General features: G+C 36.6%; 1 protein-coding gene across 1 annotated transcript in view; it reads right to left on the reverse strand.

The window, feature by feature from the left end:
* Positions 1–26,906, reverse strand: part of LOC103590480 (F-box/LRR-repeat protein 17-like) — a gene marked incomplete at its 5' end in the record, with an annotated part of 159,827 nt that overhangs the window by 16,971 nt on the left and 115,950 nt on the right. Inside the window, one exon of the mRNA XM_008572710.1 lies at positions 4,279–4,421. Within this exon, the coding sequence (XP_008570932.1) occupies positions 4,279–4,421 (143 nt within the window). The remainder of the gene's footprint in view (positions 1–4,278; positions 4,422–26,906) is intronic.

Consider the following 26,906-nt stretch of genomic DNA (forward strand, 5'->3'; position numbering starts at 1 on the left):
CAAGGGTTGCGATTCCCTTACCGGTCAAAAAAAAAAAAAAAAAAAAAAAAAAAAAACAGAAAGTGAAAGGGAGCTTTTAAAAGCTCCAGCATTTCTCCATCCAACTGCTTTTCACAAGAGTTTGGCATTTGAGAATTGCTACATTTATGATGTTATTCACTGCTCATAATTCATCCCCTGTGTCTCCAAACTCCTGCATTAACACACACTGCAGAGGTTTCCACCATGACATTTTATCACCGAGGTCTCCCACACCAGCCAGGCTGCCTCTGGTGAGGTCTGGTTTCTCAGCCAATGACATGCCACTGTGCTCCCTCCTTCTATCAACCTTGTTACCCCAAACATTTTTCATTAACCTTGAACATTGCATTTCCATTTTCCCTACAGCTTTCCCATGATTTTTTTTTGTACTTTTCAGTTTTGTTCTCTATCCAAACTGCCTTGTAAGAAATGAGGAAAATATCACATTATTAGAAGAAACAGATCTATTGAGAATCTAGAATGCACTGAAGTTGGGAAAATAATTTTTAAGCCCAAAACCACTGACTATAATTGGGGAAACCAAAGTAAACATACTGCTCTTATTAGAGAATCCCACTGATTATACAAGTATTTTTAACTAAATCACCAAATAAACGAGAGTTAAGTTGATAGGTGATTTGGGGTCAACTCTAATTCCCAAGGTCAAGTAAGCCTTTGAACAGTCTTTAAGAATATAAGCTCACCCCAATTCATCAAAGCCGTCTCACACAGCGTTTTCTTCTCTTGGTTCTTACAATACTCTGAAGTTTAGGAGATTAAGTGGCGTCAGCTTCAAAACCCTCTAACATGCTTATCCATCCAGCAATCGGAAAAGCTGCTCAAACAGGGGCTTCCTAATGCACTTCCTAACTTTACAACAGCATGAGGAATGCCGCATTTGTTGAATGGCTGGAGGACGCCTCCCTAGGAATCATCAGTGTTGCGGCCAAACAAATTTACTGCAGCTTAGCTTAGACATTGATAATCCAAGTACATGTTGCTTTCATCCACAAAGAATATGTTGCATGTTTTTTTTTTATCTGTTCTCTGTTACCTAATGGGGGGGGGGGGAGAAGAAAAACACTCTTTCCTACAATGAATATAATGCATTTTGTTATTCCTGAAATTACTCAAAAAGCTGAAGTGAGTAAAACAGCAGCAGTTTGGCAAAATACAGCCTCCAAATTAATTATAAATAACCCCAAATGAATCTGACTGCATGTGAAAGAAAATACAACTAGACTTCAATGTTTCTCAGAACCACAAGATCACAGAACACACAGATCTCACAAACGCCTTTCCTCCCCAGTGCAGGGATCCCACTGACAGCACATCTGACCAGAAGGTGAACTGTGTAGATGCTGTCTACAAGTCTCTTGCCTCCTGCTTTCGCACCAGTTGGTGAGCAGAAACGGGGGAGGAGAACACAGACTAATGAGTTTTATTAGTGGTTAGCAGATTTGGTTAGGGTATAAGGAGAAGAGTGATAGGTCCAAATTAATTGTGTTCTTTAATGCTTTTTTGGCAATGTTTCCTATTTCTATTCTTATTTTTCACCTTTATTTTTCTTGTTACTTTCTGTTTCTTTGCCTATTTGAACTATCTTACCTTTAATTCATTCTATTCTCTCACTTTGTCATCTCTGTGCCTGAGTAGATGGTTAGTAAGCTGACTCCAAATACAAATAGAGGCATTAGTTTTCCTTTGTGAAGTGCATAGAAAGTGAAATTTTTGATATCTTTGTACAGAAAATAATAATCTTAATTTTAAACTTGGGTAAGAAAAAAATACAAAGGCAACATCTTTGGATTTATTCTTTCCCTCTTTTAAATTTCCTTTCAAAATGGGATAGGGGGCAATACAATTTTTTCTCACTTGGAAATTCAAATATCACAACACAGGTTAATGTAATGATATTAATGATAAGAATAATCAGGAATACATAGCATTTTATATATAACAAATATTATTCTAAGTGCTTTATAAATATTAACTTATTTATATGCTCACAATTCTACAAGATATGTCCTAGTATCATTTTCATTTTACAAATAAGGAAACAGGCACTGAGAGGTCAGGTACTGCTGAAGATGGCACACCAGTAAGTGCAGAGCCCAGATGTGAAGCTGAACTCTGGCTCCAGAGACTATATCCTCACTACTAATCTCTTTTCTTTGCTACTCAAATCTTTCTTTGAATCTAATGATAACTTAAAATCTGGAGATAGATGGCATAATACAAAAGTTGAAAGCTAAATAGCTACTCTAGTCTAAGTCTGCATCCAACTAAACTAACAAGCAGGCTTTTCTGTGAAGGCTTTATTTGCACTTTGTGTGTGGTTTGGAAAGTCTTCCATCCTCACAGACCTCTTGTGTTTGGCTTTGGGCTGCCTCAAGACTGAGGAAGCCAGACAGCAAGGCTGGGTTCAGCAGCAACCTGGGCTGGGCTGGGCTGGGCTGGGCAGACTGTGGCCAGATGGCACCGTCTACCCAAGGGGCTCTCAGAGTAGCTCTCTGGCTGGAGAAAGGATGCAGAGACACCCCACAAAAGGGCTAAAAACCCTCAAGGATATCGCTAATCTGAACAGCCTTGCTACCCTCATTTTGGATTAATTTGCATTTGGGTAGAGAAGAACTCATTCCTTAATTTAAAACTCAGCAAAATGCTGGTCAGCAAATATGTCTGGTACAATTTTCTCCTGTACTAATGGGAATATACAACTTCTACAATTCGTGTCTGACAGTTGAACTGATCTTAACAAATCTAGAGTATGGACTAGAAACAGCAATTTCTGAGAATGGTTGTGGACACATAAATACATTTGAAAGCATACATTTTGATGTATGATGGCACTGATGTAGCAGCTCCTTCTGGTAGAAGCTGAGGAGCTCTGCTGTCATTGTTTCATGTTTGCAAAGCACTTTGCCTATTGTGAACCCTTTAACTTGTTTTAAAAGAAGTCATTTTAAAGTGACAGGGTTATTAGGAGTTAGGTTAGTTAGTTGTGAGATTTGAAGAAAACTAGCAACACTTGCCTGAGTCTCAGTGCTGTTGCTTAGTGACAAACTAAGTCAGCTCTCCAGGCTGAGCTGATAATATATAATCAAATCTCTCTAAACATAACTAACTGTCAAAGGCTAGTATAAGTTGGGATATTAAAGCATTTGGAGAAAAGAATTAGGTCAATTAACAAAAATGACAAAGCACACAAGGGATCTGAGCCATTCTTCTGTTTGCATCCAAATTTATTACATTTAGAAAATGTGTGCCCTTTGAGAGGCATGTATATTTAGTTTCACATTCTTTTGCTAGATTTGTCCCTAATCACCTTTTGCAAAAGTAGCACATGTGTAAATTAGTATAGATGAGTAGTATCTGAGGAGAACCTTTTCCAAGGAAGCAGTCGCCAAGGCTGGAGACTGCTCCAGTGGTCATGCCAGGATCACTGGACACAGACTCCAAAGATCTAGCATGAAGTCTTGGTTGAGTAGCCTCGGGCCAGTGTTTGGTCCTTCTGAGCTTTATTTTCTTCTCTTCACAATGAAAATAACTATTTCTTAGACTTGTTATAGGGAAGACATGGAAGTAACAAAGGGGAAAACACCTTTCTAGTACATGGTGTTCAATACAGATTTTTATTATCTTTCTTCTCTGTCTTCAAAGGGACCCATGTTAAACATGGCACCATTTCTCAAACTCATGCTCAAGTCCCTGGTCAGCTCCACAGTCCTTCAGTTGAGCCTCTGGGACCTTTCTTGCAATGTGCTAGGAGTGGCATCTGATGTGTGAGGAGATGCAAATTCCCACATGCCCCCTCACTGGCCCTTTCTTGCCTCCAAATGGCCAAAATACATAGATGTTGCGGCATTGAAATTACACACTTGTGAAAAACTGATCTGGCACTGTTTTTTCCACCTTTACTGTTGCAGGAAACTTGGAACCTGGAATAGAATTTTACTGTTAGGCCCTGTAAATAATAGTTTGCCATGCAAACTTTTTGATTTTAGTCCATGGACTTATGAATAGGATGCCAAAATCTAAGTTGACTGTGAATATGATTGCTTTTTCCTTCTGCTTAAGCGCAAACTCATTATTAGATGGAAAAATGCAAAAATAATCTCAGGTTAGTTTAGAAAATAAGGCAAATAATGCACAGTTGTAATGGAATATAAGTATATGGCAGGGGAGAACATGATATCAAGCTATTAATTACAGTACTGATATGTAAAAAACAAACAACTTGATGGACAATCTTACTTTATCACATCTCATCAGCCCCAAATATCTCAGAGACTTGCTGCTCTGTGCAATCAGGGTGGCTCCTTGATCTGTAATCTCTTTACACCATCCAACATCCACAGTCTCTATAGTCATGCTGTATCGCCCGATGGCTATCAGTGCTGCAAGGAGGGACAGAAAGGAAGAAAGCATTAATGTTAGCAGTGTAAGGGATCTCTATCTGATTATGACTGTTTCTCTCATTTCCTCACTAAATTTGTTCCTGTAATGTTGTGTGTAAACGAATGTTTTATAAACTAGATTAAATTTGAAATGCTTTAAGAAAGCTTGCTCTATGACAAACCCTTTTGCAAAGTGAATAATCATCCCATAACTTCCCTTTGACTGGACATGACCTTTTATCAGTTTTACTCATTACAAGGTTACCTGTACTTTCAAATATTCATATCTGCAGAAGGAATAAATTAAAATGAATTACAGGCCTAGCATTACAAAAAAAACCCAAATACTAACTAAATTTTACCTAAGGTAACTTTAATAATGTATTTTTTAAAAAGAAAAATCCATGTAAGCACTATTTTGAGGTGTGTTACCCTGCATGCGAATTTCTTTACCAATGGTGTAATTTTTTCCATCTGCTCATGACCTGTAAAATGTAAGACTATATAATATTTTCACATTAGTCCTTCTTGGGACTGTTAGGAATTAAGACTACATTATACATACAGTTGAATTTAATTGCTGCCATGCTACAATGCAGTAAAGGGAATGCATTTGTTATGGTGAATTTCCTCACCATATCAGAAGTCTTCTTTCTGTTAACATAAAATGAAGCCTGCCATCTGAAAACAATGACAGTATCTCTAGTCTTCCTGGCTGTTCAGCATAGTTCCACTATGAAACTGCAGATGCTTATCCCATAATCTACTATGTGCACTACTTATCACTGCAAAGCTCCATAACTCATCATCCTGTCAGAGTGACCAATCAGTGAATGTGGCTCTTTTCTATAAACTTCTGATTTGATAGATATGCACACCTTTACATTTATGAAGCAGAAAAATAGAATTCAATATCTTCAGCCAGAATATGTTTATAGTGCTTTGGTTTGTAAATGAGAACCCTGCAAATAATAACACAAATATTAAAAAGGAAAAAAGAAATTGCTAATTATTTCCTTATTCTATGGTAGCATGAGTTGATTTCTGTGACATTAAAAACAGATGATATTTTCTGAAATGTGTTGACTAGATTGCTAAGAGTACAGTGAATTACTCATGTAAATGAATGTTAACTCTTACAGCTCTCAGAAAAATACACTTGGCAAAATCTCTTTGCTAATAAACCTCAGTAATTTTTTTTTCTAACTAGAAAACTCATGCCCATGCATTCCAGTATCAAAGAACTCCCAGTAGCAAGATATTTAATGTTTACAAAAACAACAATCATGATCCCAGTGCTTCCCAGTGAAAATATCACAAAGGAAGCACTTTTGTTTAAGTTCCTCATGCTATCAGCTTGTTAATGGTCTCATCTTTGCACATGCTGTTTTCACATTTAAAGTTTTCCAAGGGGTTGGGGGGACATGCCACATACTAAAGTTTTGCTGAAATAGTCTGAATAATATTTTTTTGTGTTAGGAGCAATATCTCAGATTAATCCCATTGGTGTCCCTAACCTAAGAAGATTTTGTTCTCTCTGGTATTGTCCTAACTTTCATTGGTTATGAAATCCGGAGGATCTCCTATAATAAATGAAGTAGGAGATACATAAAAGAAATTCTTTGCAACACAAAGTGCTCAAACTGTGATTTCAAAAGATGACAAAGCGCAAGTTGCTGATTGGTCCAAGGTCGGTAGATTGTGTACAGTTGTTTTATTGAAGTCTGAGGCTAGGACAGGAAAGCCCTTCACTATTCAGAAAAAGGTAAATAGGTAAATCAAATGATATGAGTTTTCAGGGTTTGCTTTGTAAGCAAATGAAGAATCAACAGCTATTGACTCTGGGTGTTAAAATCACTAGTGTGTCTGGTGTATTCTTTTCTTTTTTCTTGTTCAAATTAAAATACACAATAAATAAGAAAACTGAAGATAAATAAGGGTATTCAGTTTTTTGTTTTGACCTAGTTCTATTTACTCAAGTTAGAATTAAACTTTATTTTTCCTTAATTCACACATTTATTCAATAAGCACCTCATGAGCTCTACAGTATTTTAGCCAATACCTATTGACTATTTTCCATGTGCCAGGCCCTCGACTAAAATTTCAGATGCATTATTTGATTTAATCCTCATAGCAACCCTACAAAGTCTTACTGTTATTTCCTTTTGAAAGATCAGCAAACTGAGTCAAAGAAGGATTGAATGACTTTACTAGTGAATAACTTTCCTAAATAGTAAGTGGGGGAGTGGGTTTTAAGTTGGGAGCCAGCTCTCAGCCCTGGCTACACAGCAGATCTACTAAATCAGAATCATGGGCCAGGCACCAGGCGATTACAGTAGGCTATACCACCAGTGGAGGACTGTGGTGTGACACACTGGGCCTGTGCTGGTTACTTGGGATGCAAAGGCTAATGGAGCTCAGAAACCAGTTGAGTGGAGGTGGGGGGTAGAAATGAGGAACAGCCAAGTAAACAATCATAATAGCATTGATTGCCTCATTGTCTATCTCTTTCCATTCCTAACTCCTTCTCACCTTTTAGATCTCAAGTCAAAGGTCAGCTTCTTAGAAACGATCATCTGATCATTTACTACTATAGAGAATGTTATTATTTATTTGTTTACTTTTTTATCCACCCCCCCCCCATTAGAGCAACAACTATTCACTTCTGTATGCCAAGCACCTAGCACATGCCTGGTACAGAGTAGATTCTCAAAAATACTAATTGAATACACCAATGACTATAATGTGGTTAGGTCTATTATAGAGGCATACCAAGGGGCCACGGGAGCCTCTCAGTAGTCAGGACAAGAGGGATACCACAGATGCCCTCACAGAAGAGCTGAGCTAGGTCTTGAAAGATGAATAAGCATTCTCCAGAAAAACAAAGGATCAAAGGTGAGTATGTTGGGCAAAGGAAATAGCATGTGCCAAGGTAAAGAAATGAGAAAGGATGGGGGACTTCCAGGAAAATGGCAGACTAGAGGTGCCCAGGGTGTGTACCTCCAGCAGAAGATGATTGAAATGGGCCCACTGCCACTGCTGCTGCAGTCACCAGAGCCATTGTCCAGTTCCAGAATCATCGCCTATCACAGAGCAGCTCCCTGGAGAGCATCAGTCCTGAGGGTTGCTTGTCACTGGGTGGACTCCTCAAATGTGAGGGAGTTGGCTGCAACCATCACTGCCATTGCTGCCAAAGCAAGTTAACCCTGCTGCTACCAAGGACCCTGCAGACACAATGGAGGCAGTTGCAGCCAGCAGTCCTGATACTGCCCCCAAGAGTTGACCCTACTGCGGCCAAGGACACTGGAGACATGAGGGAGATGGCTGCAGCCACCACCATGAGAAAACCCCACTTCCACCAAGGACACCACAGACATGAGGGAGGCAGTTGCAGCTTCCAGCGCCACTGCTGCCCCATGAGCTAACCCCACTGCCACTGCAGACATTGCAGACACCAGGGAAGAAGTTGATGATGCCACTGCTGCTGCTGTGAGGTAACTCTGCTGCCACTACAGACTCCACAGATGTACAGACCACTGCTGTGGACACCACAGATAAATGTCAGCTATTTCAACTGCCACTGCTACAGTTGCTGCCACCACCAGTGCTGCCAGATAGCTACCATCCTCGTGCAAGTAACCTGCCACCACTGGAGCCACTGCTGCCACACAGGCAGCCTGTCAAAGCCATGTCTACAACCACCACCAGCATAAGGGCAGCCTGCTACCACACAGTAGCCACAGCATCCACTGTCACTGAGCAGGCAGATTGCTGACCATTCAACTGCATTGATACAAGGAGGGTCACCAGCAGAATCCAGGGAAAGAGAGTAATAGAAAAAGCAACTGCTCTACCAGATGACCAGACATAAATGTAGAGATAATAGAAATATGAAAAAAATGAGAAAATATGAGTCCACCAAAGGAATGCAATAACTCCCAAGTACCAGACCCCATAGAGCAGGAAACCTTTGAAATAACTGAAAACGAATTTGGAGTAAAAATCTTAAGGAAATTCAACGAGACACAAGAAGACACAGATAGATGACACAATGAACTGAGCAAAACTATCCAGGATACGAAGGAGGAAATTTACAAGGAGATTAATACTTGAAAATAGAATGTAGCAGAACTCATGGAACTGAAGGAGTCATTCAATGAAATAAAAAACACAACTGAGAGCTTAAGCAGCAGGCTAGAACAAGCAGAAGAAAGAATTTCTGATCTTGAAGACAGTCTCTTTGAAATAACTCAGATGAACAAAAAAAAAAATGAAGAAAATCTAAGAGAGATAGCAGACAACCTTAAGTGCACAAACATCTGAATCATGGGAATTCCTAAAGGGATGAGAAAGGAAAAGGCATTGGGAACATATTCAATGAAATAATAGCAGAAAACTTCCCAGGTGTAGTGAGTGACATGGTCCTTTATATTCAAGAGGCTCAATGATCCTCAAACAGATACAATCCAAAAAGTTCCTCTCTAAGCCACATTATAGTCAAACTGGCAAAACTCAAAGACAAAGAGAGAATCCTAAAAACAGCAATAGAAAAGCATCAAATCACCTATAAGGGAGCCCCTAACAGACTAACAGCAGACTTCTCAGAAGAAACACTACAGGCCAGAAGAGAATAGGATGATATATTCAAAATAGTAAAAGAAAAAAACTGCCAGCCAAGAAAACTATACCCAGCAAAGCTATCTTTTGGAAATGAAGAAGAAATAGTATATTTCCCAAACGAACAAAAATTACTAGAGTTCACCATCACACAACCAGCTCTACAAGAAATCTTCAAGGGAGTCTTCCATCTGGAAACCAAAAACCAGTAATCTCTACCATGAATACACAAGAAAGAACAAAACTCACTGGTAGAATAAAAATGCACACAAGAAAGAGAGAAAAACCGTATCTTACCACCCCCCAAAACCAATAAACAGCAAAGGGAAAGAAAGAAATGAAAGATATTTAAACATCCAAATGAAAATTGATAAAATTCCAGAAGTAAGACAATACCTTTCAGTAACAACTTTAAATGTAAATGGATTAAATTCCCCACTCAGAAGACACAGATTGGCTGATTGAATCAAAAAGCTAGACCCAACCACATGCTGTTTACAAGAGACTCACCTCACCTGAAAAGACACACAGAGACTAAGAATGAAGGGAAGGAAAAAGATATACCATGCAAAGGGGAATCAAAAATGAGCAGGAAAAAGTATTCTTATATCAGATAAAATGGACTTTAAATGCAAAACTGTAAAAAGAGACAAATAAGGTCACATATAATGGTAACGGGATCTATCCAGCAAGAAGACATAACAATCAGAAATATATATGCACCCAACCCTGAGCACTCAGATATATAAAGCAAACACTATTCAACCTAAGGAAAGAGATAGACCCCAAAACAATATTAGTTGGGGACCTGAACACCTCTTTCTCATCACTGGACTGATCATCTAGGTAACAAGTCAACAGAGAAACATGATTTAAACCACATTTTAGACCAATTGGACTTGACAGATATCTACAACACATTTTCATCCAAAAACCACAGAATATACATTCTTCTCATCAGTGCATGGGATATTCACCAGGAAAGACAACATGTTCGGTCACAAATCAAGCCTCAACAAATTTTAAAAAACCTTGAAATCATTTCAAATATCACAGACAACAACAGATTAAAACTAAAAATCAATAACAAGTGAAACTCTGTAAACTGTGCAAACACATGGAAATTAAACTACATACTCCTGAATGACATATGGGCCCAAGAAGAAATTAAACAGGAAATCAAAAAATTTCTTAAAACTAATGAAAAGAAAGACACATCATACCAAAACCTGTGAGCTACTGTCAAAGCAGTATTAAGAGGGGAAGTTTATTGCAATAAACACTCACATCAAAATAATAGACAGATTTCAAAAAAAACAACCTAACATTACACCTCAAAGAACTAGAAAAACAAGAACAATCCAATCCCAAAATTAGTAGATGGGAAGAAATAAGATCAGAGCAGAACTAAATAAAATGGAAACCCTAATAATGATACAAAAGTTCAATGAAACAAAAAGTTGGTTTTTCAAGAAAATAAACAAAATAGAGACAAACCATTACTTAGGCTAACTAGAAAAACAAGAGAGAAGACTCAAACAACAAAAAGGAGAAATGAAAAAGCAGATACTACAACTGATTATGCAGAAATACAAAGGACATTAGAGACTATTATAAACAACTATATGCCAACAAATTTGAAAACCTGAAAAAAATGGATAAATTTCTGGATACATACAAACCACCAAGATAGAACAAAGAGGAAATAGAAAACCTGAACAAACCAAAAGAAACAAAGAGACTGAAGAATAACCAGCACTCTCCCAACAGACAAAAATCCAGGACCCGATGGCTCTACTGCTGAATTCTACTAAACCTTTAAAGAGGAATTAATACCAATTATCTTTGAACTATTCCAAAAATTTGAAATAGAGTTGAATTTTAATATCCAACAATAAAAATAGAGGTCATTCTTCCAAGCTCATCACAAAGATACAACACACAAAAAGAAAACTATAGGCCAATATCTTTGATGAATGTAGATGCAAAAATCCTCAATAAAATAGTAGCAAATAGAATACAGCAACATATCAAAAAAATTGTACACCATGATCAAGTGGGATTCATCCCAGGAATGCAAAGATGGTTCAACATATCCAAGTCAATAAATGTGATACACCACATCAACAGACAAAAACTATATGATTATCTCCACAGGAAAAAAGTGACAAAATTCAACATCGCTTCATGATAAAGGCTCTCAGAAAAGTAGATATAGAAGGAAAGTATCTCAACACAATAAAAGCCACATATGACAAACCTACCACCAATATATTCCTGAATGGGGAAAAGCTGAAAGCTTTCCTTCAGGAACAGGAACAAGACAAGGATGCCCACTCTCACCACTCCTATTTAACATAGCATTGGAAGCACTAGCAAAACAATCAGACAAGAGAAAGAAATAAAGGGCATCCAGAGAGGAAAAGATGAAGTCAAATTGTCCCTGTTTGCAAATGACATGATCCTTTATAGAGAAAAGCCTAAAGACTCTACAAAACAACTCTTAGAGTTGATAAACAATTTCAGTACAGTTGTAGGACAGAAAATCAACATGCACAAATCAGTTGAGTTTTAATATCCAACAATAAACTAGCAGAAAAAGAAATCAAGAAAGTCCATTTGCAATAGTCATCAAAAAATGAAATACTTAGGAAAAAATTTAATCAAGGAAGTCAAAGATCTCTATGATGAGAACTATAAATCACTGTTGAAAGAAATTAAAGAGGACACAGAAAGATGGAAAGATATTCCATGATCTTTACTGGGAGAATTAACATTGTGAAAATTATCCATACTACCCAAAGAGATCTACAGATTCAGTGTAATCCCCATCAAATGCCAATGACATTCTTTCTCAGAGATAGAAAAAACAATCCTAATGTTCAAATGGAACAACACAATGCCCCGAATAGCCAAAGCAATCCCACACAAAAAATAAATAAATAAATAAAGCTGGAGGCATAACACTACCTGACTTCAAATTATACTACAAAATGACAGTAAACAAAATAGCATGGTACTGGGATAAAAACAGACACTCAGACCAATGGAACAGATCAGAGAACCCACAAATCAACACAAAAGCTTACAGCCAACTGATCTTTGACAAAGACACCTAGAACATACATTGGGAAAAAACTGCCTCTTCAATAAATGGTGCTCAGAAAACTGGACACCCACATTTAGAAGAATGAAACCAGAGCCACACCTCTCGCCATATACCAAAATCAACTTAAAATTGATTAAAGACTTAAATATAAGACCTGAAACTATAAAACTGTTAAATGAAAACATAGAGGAAACACTTCAGGGAGTAGGACTTGGCAAAGACTTTATGAATATGACCCCAAAAGCACAGGCAACAAGAGGAAAAATAAACAAATGGGAATGGGATGATATCAAATTAAAAAGCTTCTGCACAGCAAAAGAAACAATTAACAGACTGAAAAGACAATCTACAGAGTGGGAGAAAATATTTGCAAACTATGCATCCAACAAAGAATTAATATCCAGAATATACAAAGAACTCAAACAACTTAACAGTGAAAAAACAAATAACCTGATTAAAAAATGGGCAAAGGAGATGAATAGGCACATTTTTCAAAGGAAGACATACAAATGGCCAACAGACATATGAAAAAATGTTCAACATCACTCAGCATCAGGGAAATGCAAATCAAAGCCACCCAGTCAGACTGGCTATTACCAAAAAGATAAAGCATAACAAATGCTGGCAAGGATGCAGAGGATGGGGAACCCTCCTACATTGTTGGTAGGACTGTAAATTAGTTCAGCCATAATGGAAAACAGGATCAGGGTTCCTCAAACAACTACAGATAGAACTGCCATACAATACAGGAATCCCACTGCTGGGTATACTCAAAGGAATGGAAATTGTCATGTCAAAGGGATACCTGCAGTTTCGTGTTTACTGCAGCTCTATTTACAATAGCCAAGACACATTTATTTCCTAGCTCTTTTTGCTGAGAAGGACTAGAGCAATGGCACCCTTGTAGCTCTCAGATCTTGTTTTCTAAATAACATTCTTCAATAAAAGAAATTAAAGCTTCTTAGATAAATGGTTGATTCCTGGACTAGAACAGGGAAAATATAAGATGAGTCTGGATCATCTTGTGATGTTTGAAAAAGAAGTGCTTTAAAAAAAAAAAAAAACAGTGTCATAACAAAAGGACATAGGATCCAATCAGAAGGAACTGCCAATGGTCAAAGCTGGAACAATTTGAGCATGAAAATAAAGATAGTATTGTCCTGCGGATTGAATGTCCCCCAAAACTCATTGAAACTTGATGCCCTCTGTAACAGTGTTAAGAGGGTGGCAAATTTGACTGTGGTATTTGAATGGTGGGGCCTTTAAGAAGTGATTGGATGGTGAAGACTATGCTCTTCTGAATGGATTAATCCATTCATGGATTAGGGGGTTAATGGTTTAGTGGGTTATCATGGCAGTGGCACTCGTGGCTTTTTAAGGAGAGCAAGTGAGCATGTTAAAGTGCTCTTGCCATTCTTGCCATGTGATACCCTGGGTCACCATGGGACACTGTAGAGACTCTTCCCCAAGAAGAAGGCCCTCACCAAATGTACCCCTGGACCTTGGACTTCTCAACCTCCAAAACAAGAAATAAATTTAATTTCTTTATAAATTATCCAGTTTCAGGTATTCTTTTATTAGCAACTAAAAACTGACTAATACATATTGGATTACAATTCATAGAATAAAATAAATATCCACAAGTCCATACTGATATAAATAATCAAATAAATAAATAAGTGGGCAAGGAGGGGTAGCTCTTCCTTACAGAATTCCAATTAATAAATGTGGAAGGAATGAAGAAAATACAAAAACCTCATCAGGCAAAGATCACAGTAATAGTTGTTATAGGCAAGATCCATCAATGGATGCTAAAGGCAGTTGGTATAAGTTGGGGGAGAAACAGAATATTGGCATAATGCCAGAGATATTTATCAATTGCAAAGGAAAAAAATTGTAACTTTACAGAGGAGAGACCCAGCAGACGCCACCTTAACCTAATGATCAAGGTTAGCATCATCAGTAATAACACATATAAACATCATGTATCCCCCAATCATTTCTGCAGTACTGTCGCCAAAATGAATAACCTCAATCTACTCATAACAAAACATCACAGAAACCCCAAATGTGAAACTCTCTACAAATTAATTCACCAGTACTCATCAAAAGGGTCAAAGTAATGAAACACACACAGAGAATGAGGAACTGTCACAAACTGGAGGAGACTAAGGAGACAGGATAACTACACATAGTGTAACATCCTGGATTGGATCATGGAACAGACAAAGAAATCAGGAAAAAAAACCTGGTAAAATTTAAATAAGACTTGTAGTTTAGTTAATCTTATTGTTTCAATGCCAATTCCTACTTTTGATAATAGTATTATGATTATATAAATTGTTAACATTAGGGGTGGAAGGGTGAAGAATATATATGAACTCTACTATTTTTGCAACTTCTTTGTAATTCTAAAATTATTTCAAAACAAAGATTTTTCCAAAAGCATGGATAAGCTAACAATAGGTAATAATAGATAACAAGTGAATGAACTAAGTAAAGGACTAACATTTTCTAAATGAAAATCAGTATTATTTTTACAATGAAACATCTGACACTTAAATGTTAGGACTAAAAATACACTTTTTCTTCATAGTAGGAAGATTAGTCATACAGGTGCATTATTAACAAGTGACCTGCATGTGCCAATTTGTCCTTTCCAGTTCTATCTTCTGCTATGGATCTATGTACCTGTAATAAAATCAGAAGAAATGCCCTAGTGCTTGAAAGAATCAGGGTTAAAATTTAACAGTAGGATTAACATCTTTCATGTAATACTTGGATAAAAGCCATTTGCAAAGAAATTTCTTGGCACAATTACAAAGAGATAAATATAAAAAGTGCTCTTCTTTGTAGAAGTCACAGAAGCTCCACAAACAAAGAAATGACACTTTCAGAGACATTTGTTGTTGTGTTGATGGTCCCTGTGACGGCTCCCTCCATCCCACAGGGACCACAGAGGTGGTTCCTAACCCTGGCTTTTCAGGAGAATCACAGCTGTCTAGTCAAAGTACAGATGCCGGAGTCCCACCGTGGAGACTCTGATTCAGGAGACGCTATAAAAACTTCTGTGATCCTGAAGTGCAGCCAGGGCTGAGAACCACCGGAACAGAATAACCTACAACTCAGGCAAAGTCAGTCAACTAAAAGCGAAAGAGCTCACTTTTAAGGATAAAAATAGCTTATGTGTTAGATACATTAAAACAATTTGGCCTGTCAAACGGTAGTTACTTCTTGTATATAACCCAATACCTTTTAATCTCTTCACTTTTTCTAATTTGTATCCTTTCCTTCCATTTTTATGCATTATTATTTTCTTCCTATAATGTGTGGTAAACCCGACACTGACCATACTCTAAAATATTTTTCCAGATTGTCCTCCTTGCTAAATATTTTCCTTTACTTCACTACACTTATTTTCTATTTCTAATGCAGCCCTTATCAGAGTTTGTTTCAGATTGGAATTATTTATCAACATGTCTGTCTTCCTCACTAGACTGTAAAGTCTTTGAAGCAGTGAATGTGGAGTATGCTTTATCTACCACCTCTGAATCTCTGAAAATCATTGTTCACAGTTTTAACTAATTTTTTGGAAGTATAACGTACATATAGGAAATTACACGTCTTAAGGGTGCAACTTGATAAATTTTAACAATGTTACCACAGCTGTGTAAAACAGTATTCCGACTGAGAAACAGGGCATGACCAGCACCCCTGAAGTCTTCTCATCCCCACCTCAGTCATTGCTATTCCCCCGATAATGATAACCATTGTCCTGACTTCCATTTACACAGATTAGCATTCCTGCTTTGAACTTTATATACGTAGGATCAAGCACCAAACACTCTGTGGGTTTTTAGATAACCATTATGTTTGTGGGATTCATCCACGTTGTTATGTTTACTGGTAGTGTTACGTGTTCATTCTCAATGCTGTACAGTATTCCATTCTACTGAAGGACATTTGGGTAGTTTCCTTTGGGGTTTATTATGGATAATGCTGCTATAAAACATTGGTACACATGTCTTTCTGTGGATATATGTTTTCATTTCACTGGGTAAATACCTAGGAATGGAATTTCTGAGTCACATCTTGGTAAGTAGATGCTTAACTTCATAAGAAACTGCCAAAATGTTTTTCAAAGTGGCTGCACCATTTCCATTCCCACCAGTAATGTACGAAAGCTCCACTTTCTCCACATCCTTGCTAAAACTTGGTCATGTGTGTCTCTTTGATTATAGCCATTATAGTGGGTGTGTAGTGGTGCCTCATTGTGGGTTTTAATTTTCATTTCCCTAAGGATTAATGATATTGTACATCTTTTCATGGTGTCATTCCTAAAAATTCTAGCATAGTGTCTCTATCCTTGCAAGTACTCAGTGGATGTCTATTAAATTAAATTAATGAAGAAGGAAGGCACATAGTTAATTTTTTTACTATTAGGCTATACAAAAGAATAGCTTACTAAACAGCAGATAGTTTTCCATGTAGTTCTAAAGAAAGTACAAGTAAAATAAACTTAGTCTGTCCTCAGAGACATAAAACTTAAAATAGGAAAGTAAATTCAGGGGGAAAAAAAAAGGTTATAGGAAAAATTTCAAATGCTCAGTTATTTGAAAAAATTTCCAAGACTGTGTAGTATGTTTTTTTTAGGAACTCTGAATCTCTGAAAATCAAGTGGAAAATACATATAATAAAAACAATTGCCCAACAATCATGGACAACATTAGAGTGAAAACTTTTAACTGTGCTAGCATTTTCAAGATGCTGCATGTAGGGGCATTCATTTTACATACTGTTTAGGCTCTCCTGCCCTATAATACATCCTGAAATGGAAATGCAAGCATTATATAGATTGTATCTGCTTTCCTTCCTATGAGGTAAATAAGTTGGTGGAAAAGTAAGTTCAAGTAAAGACTTTATATTTTAAAGGGTCTTTTAATGCATCAGGAGCAATGATAAGTATTTTTTACCCCTTACCCTTCCTATTTATTTTTATTTTACAAGCAGAAAGACACATCTTACTGGGTATGTAGAAACTATTTCTGATTATGTGACTTCCAAAAATGTAATAAATAAGGGGCATATTTAGAACTAACCTACTACACTTAGGAATAGGATCCACCGCTCTTGTTTTCAGTGGTGCTGGGTTTGGTGGTAACCAACCCTTTGAGTGGAATGTTAGGTTCCCCTGACAATTCCCTTATTAAACTTTAGAATTTGAACTGAGGAAGAATAAAAAGCTTTACACCACTCTTACATTAGCCAAGAACCTAAAGTCCCTGGTTCAATGGGTCTTTTTTTTATTCCAGCCTGCATAAATACATATATTACTTATCAAAGAATTATGCATCCTTTTCAAAATCCTGACATTATAATAGATTTTCTCACTTTATGAGAAGCGAATTCTGGGTTTAAATACAATAATTATATTATATATTAATATTATATAATAATATTATATAATTCTGGGTTAGTTAGTAGATATGGAAAAGTACATTAGAATCAGTCATATATCTTCCTTGCCCACCTTTCTGATCTGAGTTTTCCAGACCGCTATAAAGACAGAGCATCAGTTTTCAAGCACGTCAGATACAAAAATTTGTCTGACCCAGTGTGCAGCAGAGTAGGATCTGATTTCAGTAACCACCAATTAGGAGACACCAATGTTGATGAAATTAATGTGTTGTTGGGCTGACTGACAAATATTATAAAAGTATCTTGATAATGAAACAAAGGAAACTAGAGGAAGAGGGAAGAACAGGTGGGGATAATAACAGAGTGAATAGATTATCTCTTCTTTCCTTCAACAAATACTGAGTACCTACTATGTGCCAAGCAGTGTTTAGGAACTGGGGATAAAGAGATCAAATTCTTGCCCCCATGGAGCTATATATATATTCTGGATAGAAATAAATAAGTAGAATATAGAATTTGTCAGATGGTGACAATGCTTTGGAGAAAAATAAAGCAGGGACCAGGTGTTGGAGTGTTGCAATTTCAATTAGAGTGGCCAGGGTAGGCCTCACAAAAAAAGTGACGTTTGAACAAACACCTGAAGGGGCAGGAGAATGAGCCACACAGGTGTCTATGGGAAGGGCATTCCATATGGAAAAAAACCTAATGCCTAGGCCATAAGGTAGGAAAATTTCTGGTTTGTTCTAGAACAATGGATAGTTGAGACAAAATCAGGGAGTTAATGGAAAAGAGGGTGGAAAAAGTAATCTTGTAGGCCATTTTACCAACATTGACTTTCACTAAATAAAATGGGAATCCATTGGAAAATTTGGGCAGAGGAGTGATATGATTTAACTTAAGCTTTCAAAGGATTGCTCTGACCTCTGGGTTGAGAAACGACTGAAAGGAGGAACGAACAGAAGCAGGGAGACCAATAAGAAGGCCATTGCAATTATCCAAGTAAGAAGTGATAGTGGATCGGCCCAGTCCTGAATGACAGAGAGAGATGGAGAAAAGGGGTTAAATTCTGTATAGATTTTCAAGATAGGACCAACAGCATTCACTGATGGATTGGATGTGGAGTGAGATTAAGGAAAAGAGTCAAGGATGTCAAAAGAAAAGATATCACTTCTTGGCATTTAGATATAAAAGAAATTTCTTACATGAGATTTTACACAGTTGTTCTTTGTCCCTGTGTGTCTAAGTGTCTTTGTATTGGTAGGAATATACTGGTTTCTTCTACTGGATATAAACTCCACTGAGAGGAGTAGAGACTATCCTTCTTCCTTTGTATTATCATCACTGCCTAGCATAGAGCCTTTATTTGTTAGTATTCAATATATGTTCATTTAAATACATACATCTTATGTAATACAATTATGAGCACTTTAGGGAAAAAACTCAGAAAAGGGTCTTCTTTATTCTCTAGAGTTCACACTCATTCTTTTATTCTAAATATATTTATTGAGTAGCTACAGTATGTCAATCATTGTGATGACTGTAGGTATCTTTGCTTGGGGAGATTATAGATAATACATATATCTTCCCCGTATGTCATTGTATTTAAAATTTTTCAGCACTGGGCATGTTTTATTTTTACAAAGTAAAAAACAGTTTTTAAAATGTTTCTACTGGACACATCACTTAATTTTATCTAGAAGTAAAATGAAGAACCTGACATTTATTACAGTGGGTTTTCTAACAATGCTCCTCAAGGCAACAAAACACATTTACTCGTGCCAAATCCAACACCTAAAATCATGTGAAACCATGTGAAAAAAAAACACATAAAGCTATTTACAAACTAAAATGAAACACAGAAAGCATAGCTCAATTATTTCTCCCTAACTGTAACCAGAGCAGTTGTAACTCAGGGGCTGTTGTCTGGAGCATGGATTAGCTTAGACACATAAAATAATTTTTGCTTATGGGCATTTCTGCCATAAGAAAGGCAAAGGAAAAAAAAAAACAAGAAATTCAAAGCATTTCAATTTAAGTCTTTATAGTTCAGTGGAGAATTAGATTAAAGTATAGAGAACACTAAACTTTCTATATTCTTTTTGTTTTCAATTTCCTCTATTATCTTCCTATAATCAGCCCCCTCCACTGAGTTTGCTGTCTAATATACCTATCTCTCGGAAAGTTCAGCAATTATTTCAACCCCCAAAGTCAGCAATGGGGCTTGTGGGTATCATTGTTAGGGCTAGGGACTGATAAAAAAGGGGGAAAAAATCAAAGGAATGGGAGGTGGAAAAAGAGCACAGGAAGAAGTAACAAAGAAGAGATGGAAAGGAAATATACTGAAAGAAAAAAATTGAGGTGCATATAATAAGCAGTACAGATGCTGAAGAAGGGAGAGTCCCAGTTCTGGATCCACGTACCTGGGGCTTAGAACATGCACACAAGCACACATGCTTGTGTGTGCACACATACAAAGACTCAGATATACAAACACACATTTATCCGTAGGCCCTAAGCCACAGATAGTTTTACATTGAAGCTAATGAAGACCGAACTTCAGGGTTTGTCACTTACATGAACCTTTACATTACAAGGGTCTGGATCCCAGAAATGTGTTCACATGGTAATATATTTTTATAATCTCTGTAAAAGCAAGACATTTTTTGTAGTCCTTTTCCTAGAGAACCCAAATTCTATAAACCTTGGGCCCTGCAAAATCCTGACTCTGTCCTGGACCCACCCAGAATATTCTGAATCAGTGGGTTTGGAACAGATACTGTGTCTTTTTCTTTCTTTCTTTTTCTTTCTTTTTAATGTCACCAAGTGATTTTGGTACACAGCCAGCTTTGGAAATCACTGACGAAGGACTACAGACTGATTAGTTTAATGAGTCCCTGACATCTAGGTAGTATTTCTTTCTGGAGCTTTGCCACCATTGATTGGGACATAAACCATATAACACTGTGTAGTTTGGAAAAAGCTGACAATTGGCAACATTCACTTCCACATTGCAGTGATGAATCACGTAACCCTCTGTGCCGAGTAATTAACTATCCATTTGTATGTACTGGCTGTAGCGATATAGTTCTTCTCGATGAGGAAGGAAGAGAATTTGGACATAACATTAACAGTTGTTAATACCAAGCAAATAGAGTAAATTGGATTTATTAAAAAGAGTATGTGTGTGGATTTCTTCCCTAGGAGTTGATATAATTTGTCTTACTTTCTAATTATAGCTGGGACAGAAAATGGCTGAACCCAAAGACCTCTCACGGTATCTAATAAACTTTTACTTACAGGGAGAAGATTTCTTGGGTTGGAGAATGACAAATAATTTACTAAGCTTTTCCTGAAAGATAGCTAAAGGTGTTTCACCTATAACCAGCTGATGAATTAGCTTTAGCTAATAATCAGTGTCATGAGACAGGGAAGAAGCAGCCTGTAATTACTTTGAAAAGAATGAAAGAAAAGATCTGATAAAGAAACTAAATCAGCTAATTCCTCTAGTGGCATACTGAGTGGGAGAGAAGCTTACTTCACTGCAAATTTAAAGTGAGGCAAAGATGGGGGACATTGGTAATTTTTACCTGCCAGACATCCATTCCCACTTTCTGGTAACAAGCCCTCACTTCTCCTTTCCCTAGGATGCAGTCTGGGGACTGTAATCCATGGTCCCCCACCTTCCCCAGGCTGGGGCTGGGCATGTGTCCCAAACCTGACTAACCATTCTCAGTTGTAGATATCTGAATCCTGCCTGGAATGACTTAAGAAAAACAGCTGGAGCCAATCCATCCTGCGGAACATTCCCTAAAGAGACTATCATTAGTCCCAGCTACCTGGAGATCTCATGTTCTGGTCCTTTCCAAGGCCTACCTTATTTAGTTTTTATTTTGATTCTGGGAGTTACCCTATTTTCTTCCAATATATTTCTTTGCTTTTGTTCTTTGTTTTGTTTTTACTTAAAGCAGCCTCTGTTGGTTTCTGTTACTTGCAACCAAAGAATCTTAGCTGATACAGAAAATTACATGTATGACAACTCAATTATTTCCTACAATAACATAAAAACCTCCCCAAACTCAGTTATTTCCTAATAACATAAAAATCCCAAAAGGATTCTCAATAATACCCAGCTGAAAGAGTCACAGCAGCAGAAAATATGAAATAAGGCTCAGTTAACAAACAGGGCATCCTGGGGGTGCGGGACCCTGTGGATCAGAGTCCCTGGTCCTTTATACTTAAGTCTGATAACCCAGGACACCTGGGTGCACATGTGCAATTACATTAGACAATAACCAAGGAACACCTGGGCACATGTGTGTATTTACATCAAATGCTCAGCAAGATTCTGAACATCTGAGGGGCCCTGACCATTTTCCTATATTTTCCCTACACCCATGATGTCTTTTTAAACTTTTCAAACAATGGCTCTATTGATTTTATAAAAATGGCACAACTTATTGTAAAAATTAAATCAAAACTTTAAAATTACCCCAAATCCACTGTCCAAATACCATCACAAATATATAATAAGCATTCTTTCAGCACCTTCTGCATACAGACAGATCAAAAGAAAGATAGAAATAATTTCAGAAATCTTATATATAATTATACATATTTTTAAAAAGTATTGGATTTGTTTTTACTTGAGTTTAAACAAAATAAAAAAATTTAACTGCAACTGAAAGAATCAGAATTTCAATTAAATGTTTCTTTAACATTAAAGAATGTATATAAATTAAGAAAAAATATTATAAAACCTGTAATAATTTGGAGTCATTTAAAAAATTCTATATTTTCAGATAGCACCTATTGACTCCTGTTGGGAAAATACAACAGGAGTTGCGAAAATACAACAGCGACTGCTGCAGGAGTTTTGAGAGGTGGCGACCGCCGCCGCTGCTGCCACGACCGCTGTGGACTGAGCTCATGCTGTCTGCCAATAGCCCCCAGCGCCTTTCCCAATTACTTAGTATGGACCTGCATGTGAGAGGTCTGGTGACCCAGACTGGCATGTGAGGGGCCTGGTGACCCAGTCTGCACAATGGGTTTGAAGGGTCTGAGCCCTAGCCCTGAAACGTTTTGGCTTTAGGAATGAAATGCCTAGCCATATAATTAGCGTAGCTATTGCCTCCACCGACAACTGGCATGGATGTGTAGCTTTACAACTCCCTTCTAGGAAAGATGAGAAAACTAGCAGGCATTTTTCCTTCTTCCTCCTCCTCCTGTCATACTGTTAGTTATATTATTATTTTTACATTGTTAAGTTTCAATGTTTATATCTGCTTTTGCAGCCACACATCTCACGGTTGTTTTGCTCTGGTTCTATATTTAAGTGGGTTAAATACTTACCATATGTGGGTTAAATACTTACTTACCATTAAGTGGGTTAAATACATACCCTCCATGCTTTTAAAAAAATTCTGAGATTTTTATTTCAATTAATCTCTCGGGTGGCTTGATGCCATCTTTAATTTTTTTTTTAAAGAAAGATTCATTATATATTCCCTAAGTACTTGTATGCTTGAAAAAGACTAGTACCCTTATGCTTAAGGAACAATGTGGATAAATATTAAATTTGGGGTCATACTTATTTGTACTTTCAGAGCTTTATGGACAGGTGCTTCAGTTTTGCTGTGGTGAAGCATTAAGTCCAACCTGATTTCTTCCTCTTCATACATGTCTTGCTTTTAGTATCTGGAAGCCGTATGGTTCTTCCTTTTACTCTTAGGATCAATACCTCTATCAGGACATGGCTTCATTATTCTGTAGCAATTTATTTTCCTGAAACTTCACAGGCTTTTTTTATTTTTATAGATTCAAAAACCTTTAGACACAAGATCCATGAGTTTCACTCTTGTTCTGCTGGCCTCACTTCCCTTCCCACCACAGCCCCTGAAAATGTTGCCCTCAGATAAAACGCTAGGTCGTAGACACTGTAAATGATCCTGTGTTTGTTCCTTTCAAATCCTTTCTTCTTTGATTGACTGGGGTTGGTTATCTGTGGGGAATACGGGGAGGTGACTGATGAGCTAGACCCGTCTATAGCAACTACTTGGGAATCTTTGTGTACAATGTCCTTACTGCAAATTTATTATTTCCTTTAGCCTGACACACTTGTCCTCTCAGGTTTCTATGTTCAAGAGGTTAAATGTTACTAAGAACACAACTATTTGGGTCATTTTTGTTTGAATTCTGGCCTTTTCTCCTTCTCTCTCTGTTTCATCCACTTCCCTTCTGGCATTTCCCCCCCATTCAGAGGCAAGGAGGCTGAGGATGTAGATGGCTCGTCAACATGGTTTGGAGACGTCTTCCCTAACATTTTTGGGATGTGAAACTGGGACTCTACATGAACATTCCCACCTCTTCAGAGGCTGGATACTCAGTGATCTAATCAAAGAATTGCTAGATGTGCCTTTCTGGATGGGGATACCCATTTTCTTGTTAACTAGAAGTATGCCCCCCCAAGTTTTTTGTTTAAGAATTATGAAATTAAAGAGAATCAATAATGTTTAGAAATAAATTATGCAGAAAATTCTTTAACTTGAGGTTAATTTAACTAATATTTATTGTATGATTCCTACATGTAAAATAACAAAGGGGAGACAAAGTAGAGTAAAAGAAAGTCCTTGTCCTTCCTTTCAGTGTGGCAGGGAGAATAAATGAAATAGAAGATATTAATATTTTATTGACTGTGTAAATACTGTTTACTGCTGAGCCAAGTAGTATACTATGACCAACCTTCACTTCTCAATTTTTATCTGGAGTTTATATCTGCCTCACATATCTTATTTGGTTACTTTTTTGTGTGTATTGTTATGTTTTAAATGTTCCTACAGATAGTTCAAATCCCTATCAATATTTTTCTAAAAACTCATCAACATAAATTAACTTACTTGTTCCATGACCCAACCATGCCCTCCTCTCCCTATGGCTCCCTTCAGTGCTCCATCCTCTCATTCCTGATCGAATTGAAGGCTATCAGGGATGAGTACACAGACATCCTAAGACTTCTTTTCAGCTCTCCTATGGGTTCCATGTCTTCCCCTTATCATGGTTTATTCACTTTTGTGATGAAACATATCTTCTAAAGGGTTAATGAGAGATAAAATTTGAGTCCTTAAAAGTCTAAAAGCATCTTTATTTTACTTTCATACTTAATAGTGGGGCAGTATATGCAACTCCAGGTTGAATGCCATTTCTCCTCAGTTTTGAAAGCATTGCGTCATCTTTTAGCTTCTCATATTACTTTTACATGGTTTGAGCCATTCTTATGTCTGATCTATAGCACAGAGCCTGTCTTTTTTGACAACTTTTAGAATTTGCTTTTTGTCACTGACAATCTGAAATATTATTATTTCATATCGATTTATTCTCATACATGGAGCTGGGCATTTGGAGGGCTCATTCAATCTGGAAACTCATGTCCTTCTTTCTTTCATAGCAGCCTGTTCTCTTTTTCAAGGATGCGTTTTTTTTTTTTTTAATCTCTGAAGATAATATTACCAGTCTTTGATGTCCTCTTCTGCCATCTGTATTGGGCTGTTTCCTCATGGCTTCATTTTTCTGTTTGTTTGTTTTCATACCTCTCTTTCATGTTGGAAGGTTTTCTCAAATATCTAGTCACCTAAAGATTTTTGGCCACATTGCTCAGGGTTTCTAGCGTATCTGATGCCTTTGAGAGTTGCGCCTTGCAGAGGTTCTGTGGTTCAAAAAGCTCATGGTGTCCCTCTCTGAAAGGAATTAGGTTTTAAATTCCTCTTTTTTGTTAAGACAGTTACCACTCCTCATTCTGATTTCTGTTCTCTAAAAATGTGTTCATATCTTTCAACCTCCCTTATCATTTTTCCTATTCTTTTTTTTTTAATCCCTTAATGTCATTTTGGCAAGATTTTGGGAGAGAGAATATAAATGCATGTGGTCCACCAGTCATTTTAATTGGTGGGAAAGAAAGAGCATAGGAAATCTATGGTCTTTATTAATAGTTTCCAGTTTTAGGCATTCATTAAAAATTGTTTTCTTTGTGGTTGAGTGAAATATATAATTGAAGGCAAGGTCAGTGTCTACATATGTATGTGTTATGTACCCTGTTTGTTAAAAGCAAAAACAAAAGGCAGAGTAAAAGCAGGACAACTTAGCATCAAGGGTGAACAGTGTATCCTGGAAAATGTGAGTGAATTTAATCATTAAATAATAACACTTTTAGTTATTCCTGATCCCTGAACTATTATTCTCTCTATAGTACTTAAATTTAGGTTAGTCCATATGAGTGAAAAGATGATTTTTAAAAATGTAAGTTGTCATGTATCTGGATGCACTTTAACTATTTTATCAGCTGGAGCACTGCATTTACCAATAATATTCAATATTAAATCCTGGATATTTGAAAATTCTCCATATATTCTCAAAGAACAGTTTCTATAATTTGAATCTTTCCTTCATAACATATTTGAAACACTTTTTCTGATTTAACTAATGCCTTACATACAGTAAATATTTTTATTTCAAGGTTTTTGAAAACAAACAAGTAAACACCTGGTATTTTGTGTAAAAGAGTATTTTCAGTAAAGAGAATATTTTTGTTAAAAATAAGCATATTAACAAGACTTCATTCAGTTTGCCTTTTAGTAAGAGAATTCAAGTTAGTTTAATTGTAGCAAAACTTGGTGAAATAGTATTATGCTTTTATTTACTTCTTTCCATCATCTACCCACAATATATGTAATAGTCATTAAATTCAGCCAACTATTTTTCAGGTCCAAAGAGAGATGTCTTCATGAAAACAGACTATGATTGACAGTTCACCCAAATCAGTAATATTATAAACATTTAAATATATAGTTATAAACAAACTATTATTAGTTTAAGAAATGCAATTTATCCTTGGTGATAAAAGCTTTGAAAGTTAAAAAGCAGAATTTAAAAATTTAAGCATTTTAGTTCTCTGAAATTTTATGCTTTCAACAAAAACAAACTGTTCCAACTAAATAATATCAGATAATGTATTTCTCTATCTACTAATTATTACATTTCATTTTTTAAGATATGCACATAATAACCACTATGTGTTTAAAAATTATTTGTGTGCAATAAATACATTACTTGGAAGAACCAGTTAGACATCAAGAAATGAAAGATTTTAAAATAAAATTGCATCTCTAAGAGTTTCTATTTAAGTCCTTTGAATTTACTGAAGCTTCTTATAAAATCTACTGAATTTCAGGTGATGAACTCTTTTTAAAGTGAACCCTATAAAAGCAGCAAGCTGCACCCATAGAGGAGAAATAACAAAATGTAATGTAGTTAATTTCTTTTTTTTTTTTTTTGTCTTTTTTTTTTTTTTT

The sequence above is a fragment of the Galeopterus variegatus genome, unplaced genomic scaffold (assembly GCF_000696425.1).
Source record: "Galeopterus variegatus unplaced genomic scaffold, G_variegatus-3.0.2 Scaffold824, whole genome shotgun sequence".
NCBI classification, from domain to species: Eukaryota; Metazoa; Chordata; class Mammalia; order Dermoptera; family Cynocephalidae; genus Galeopterus; species Galeopterus variegatus.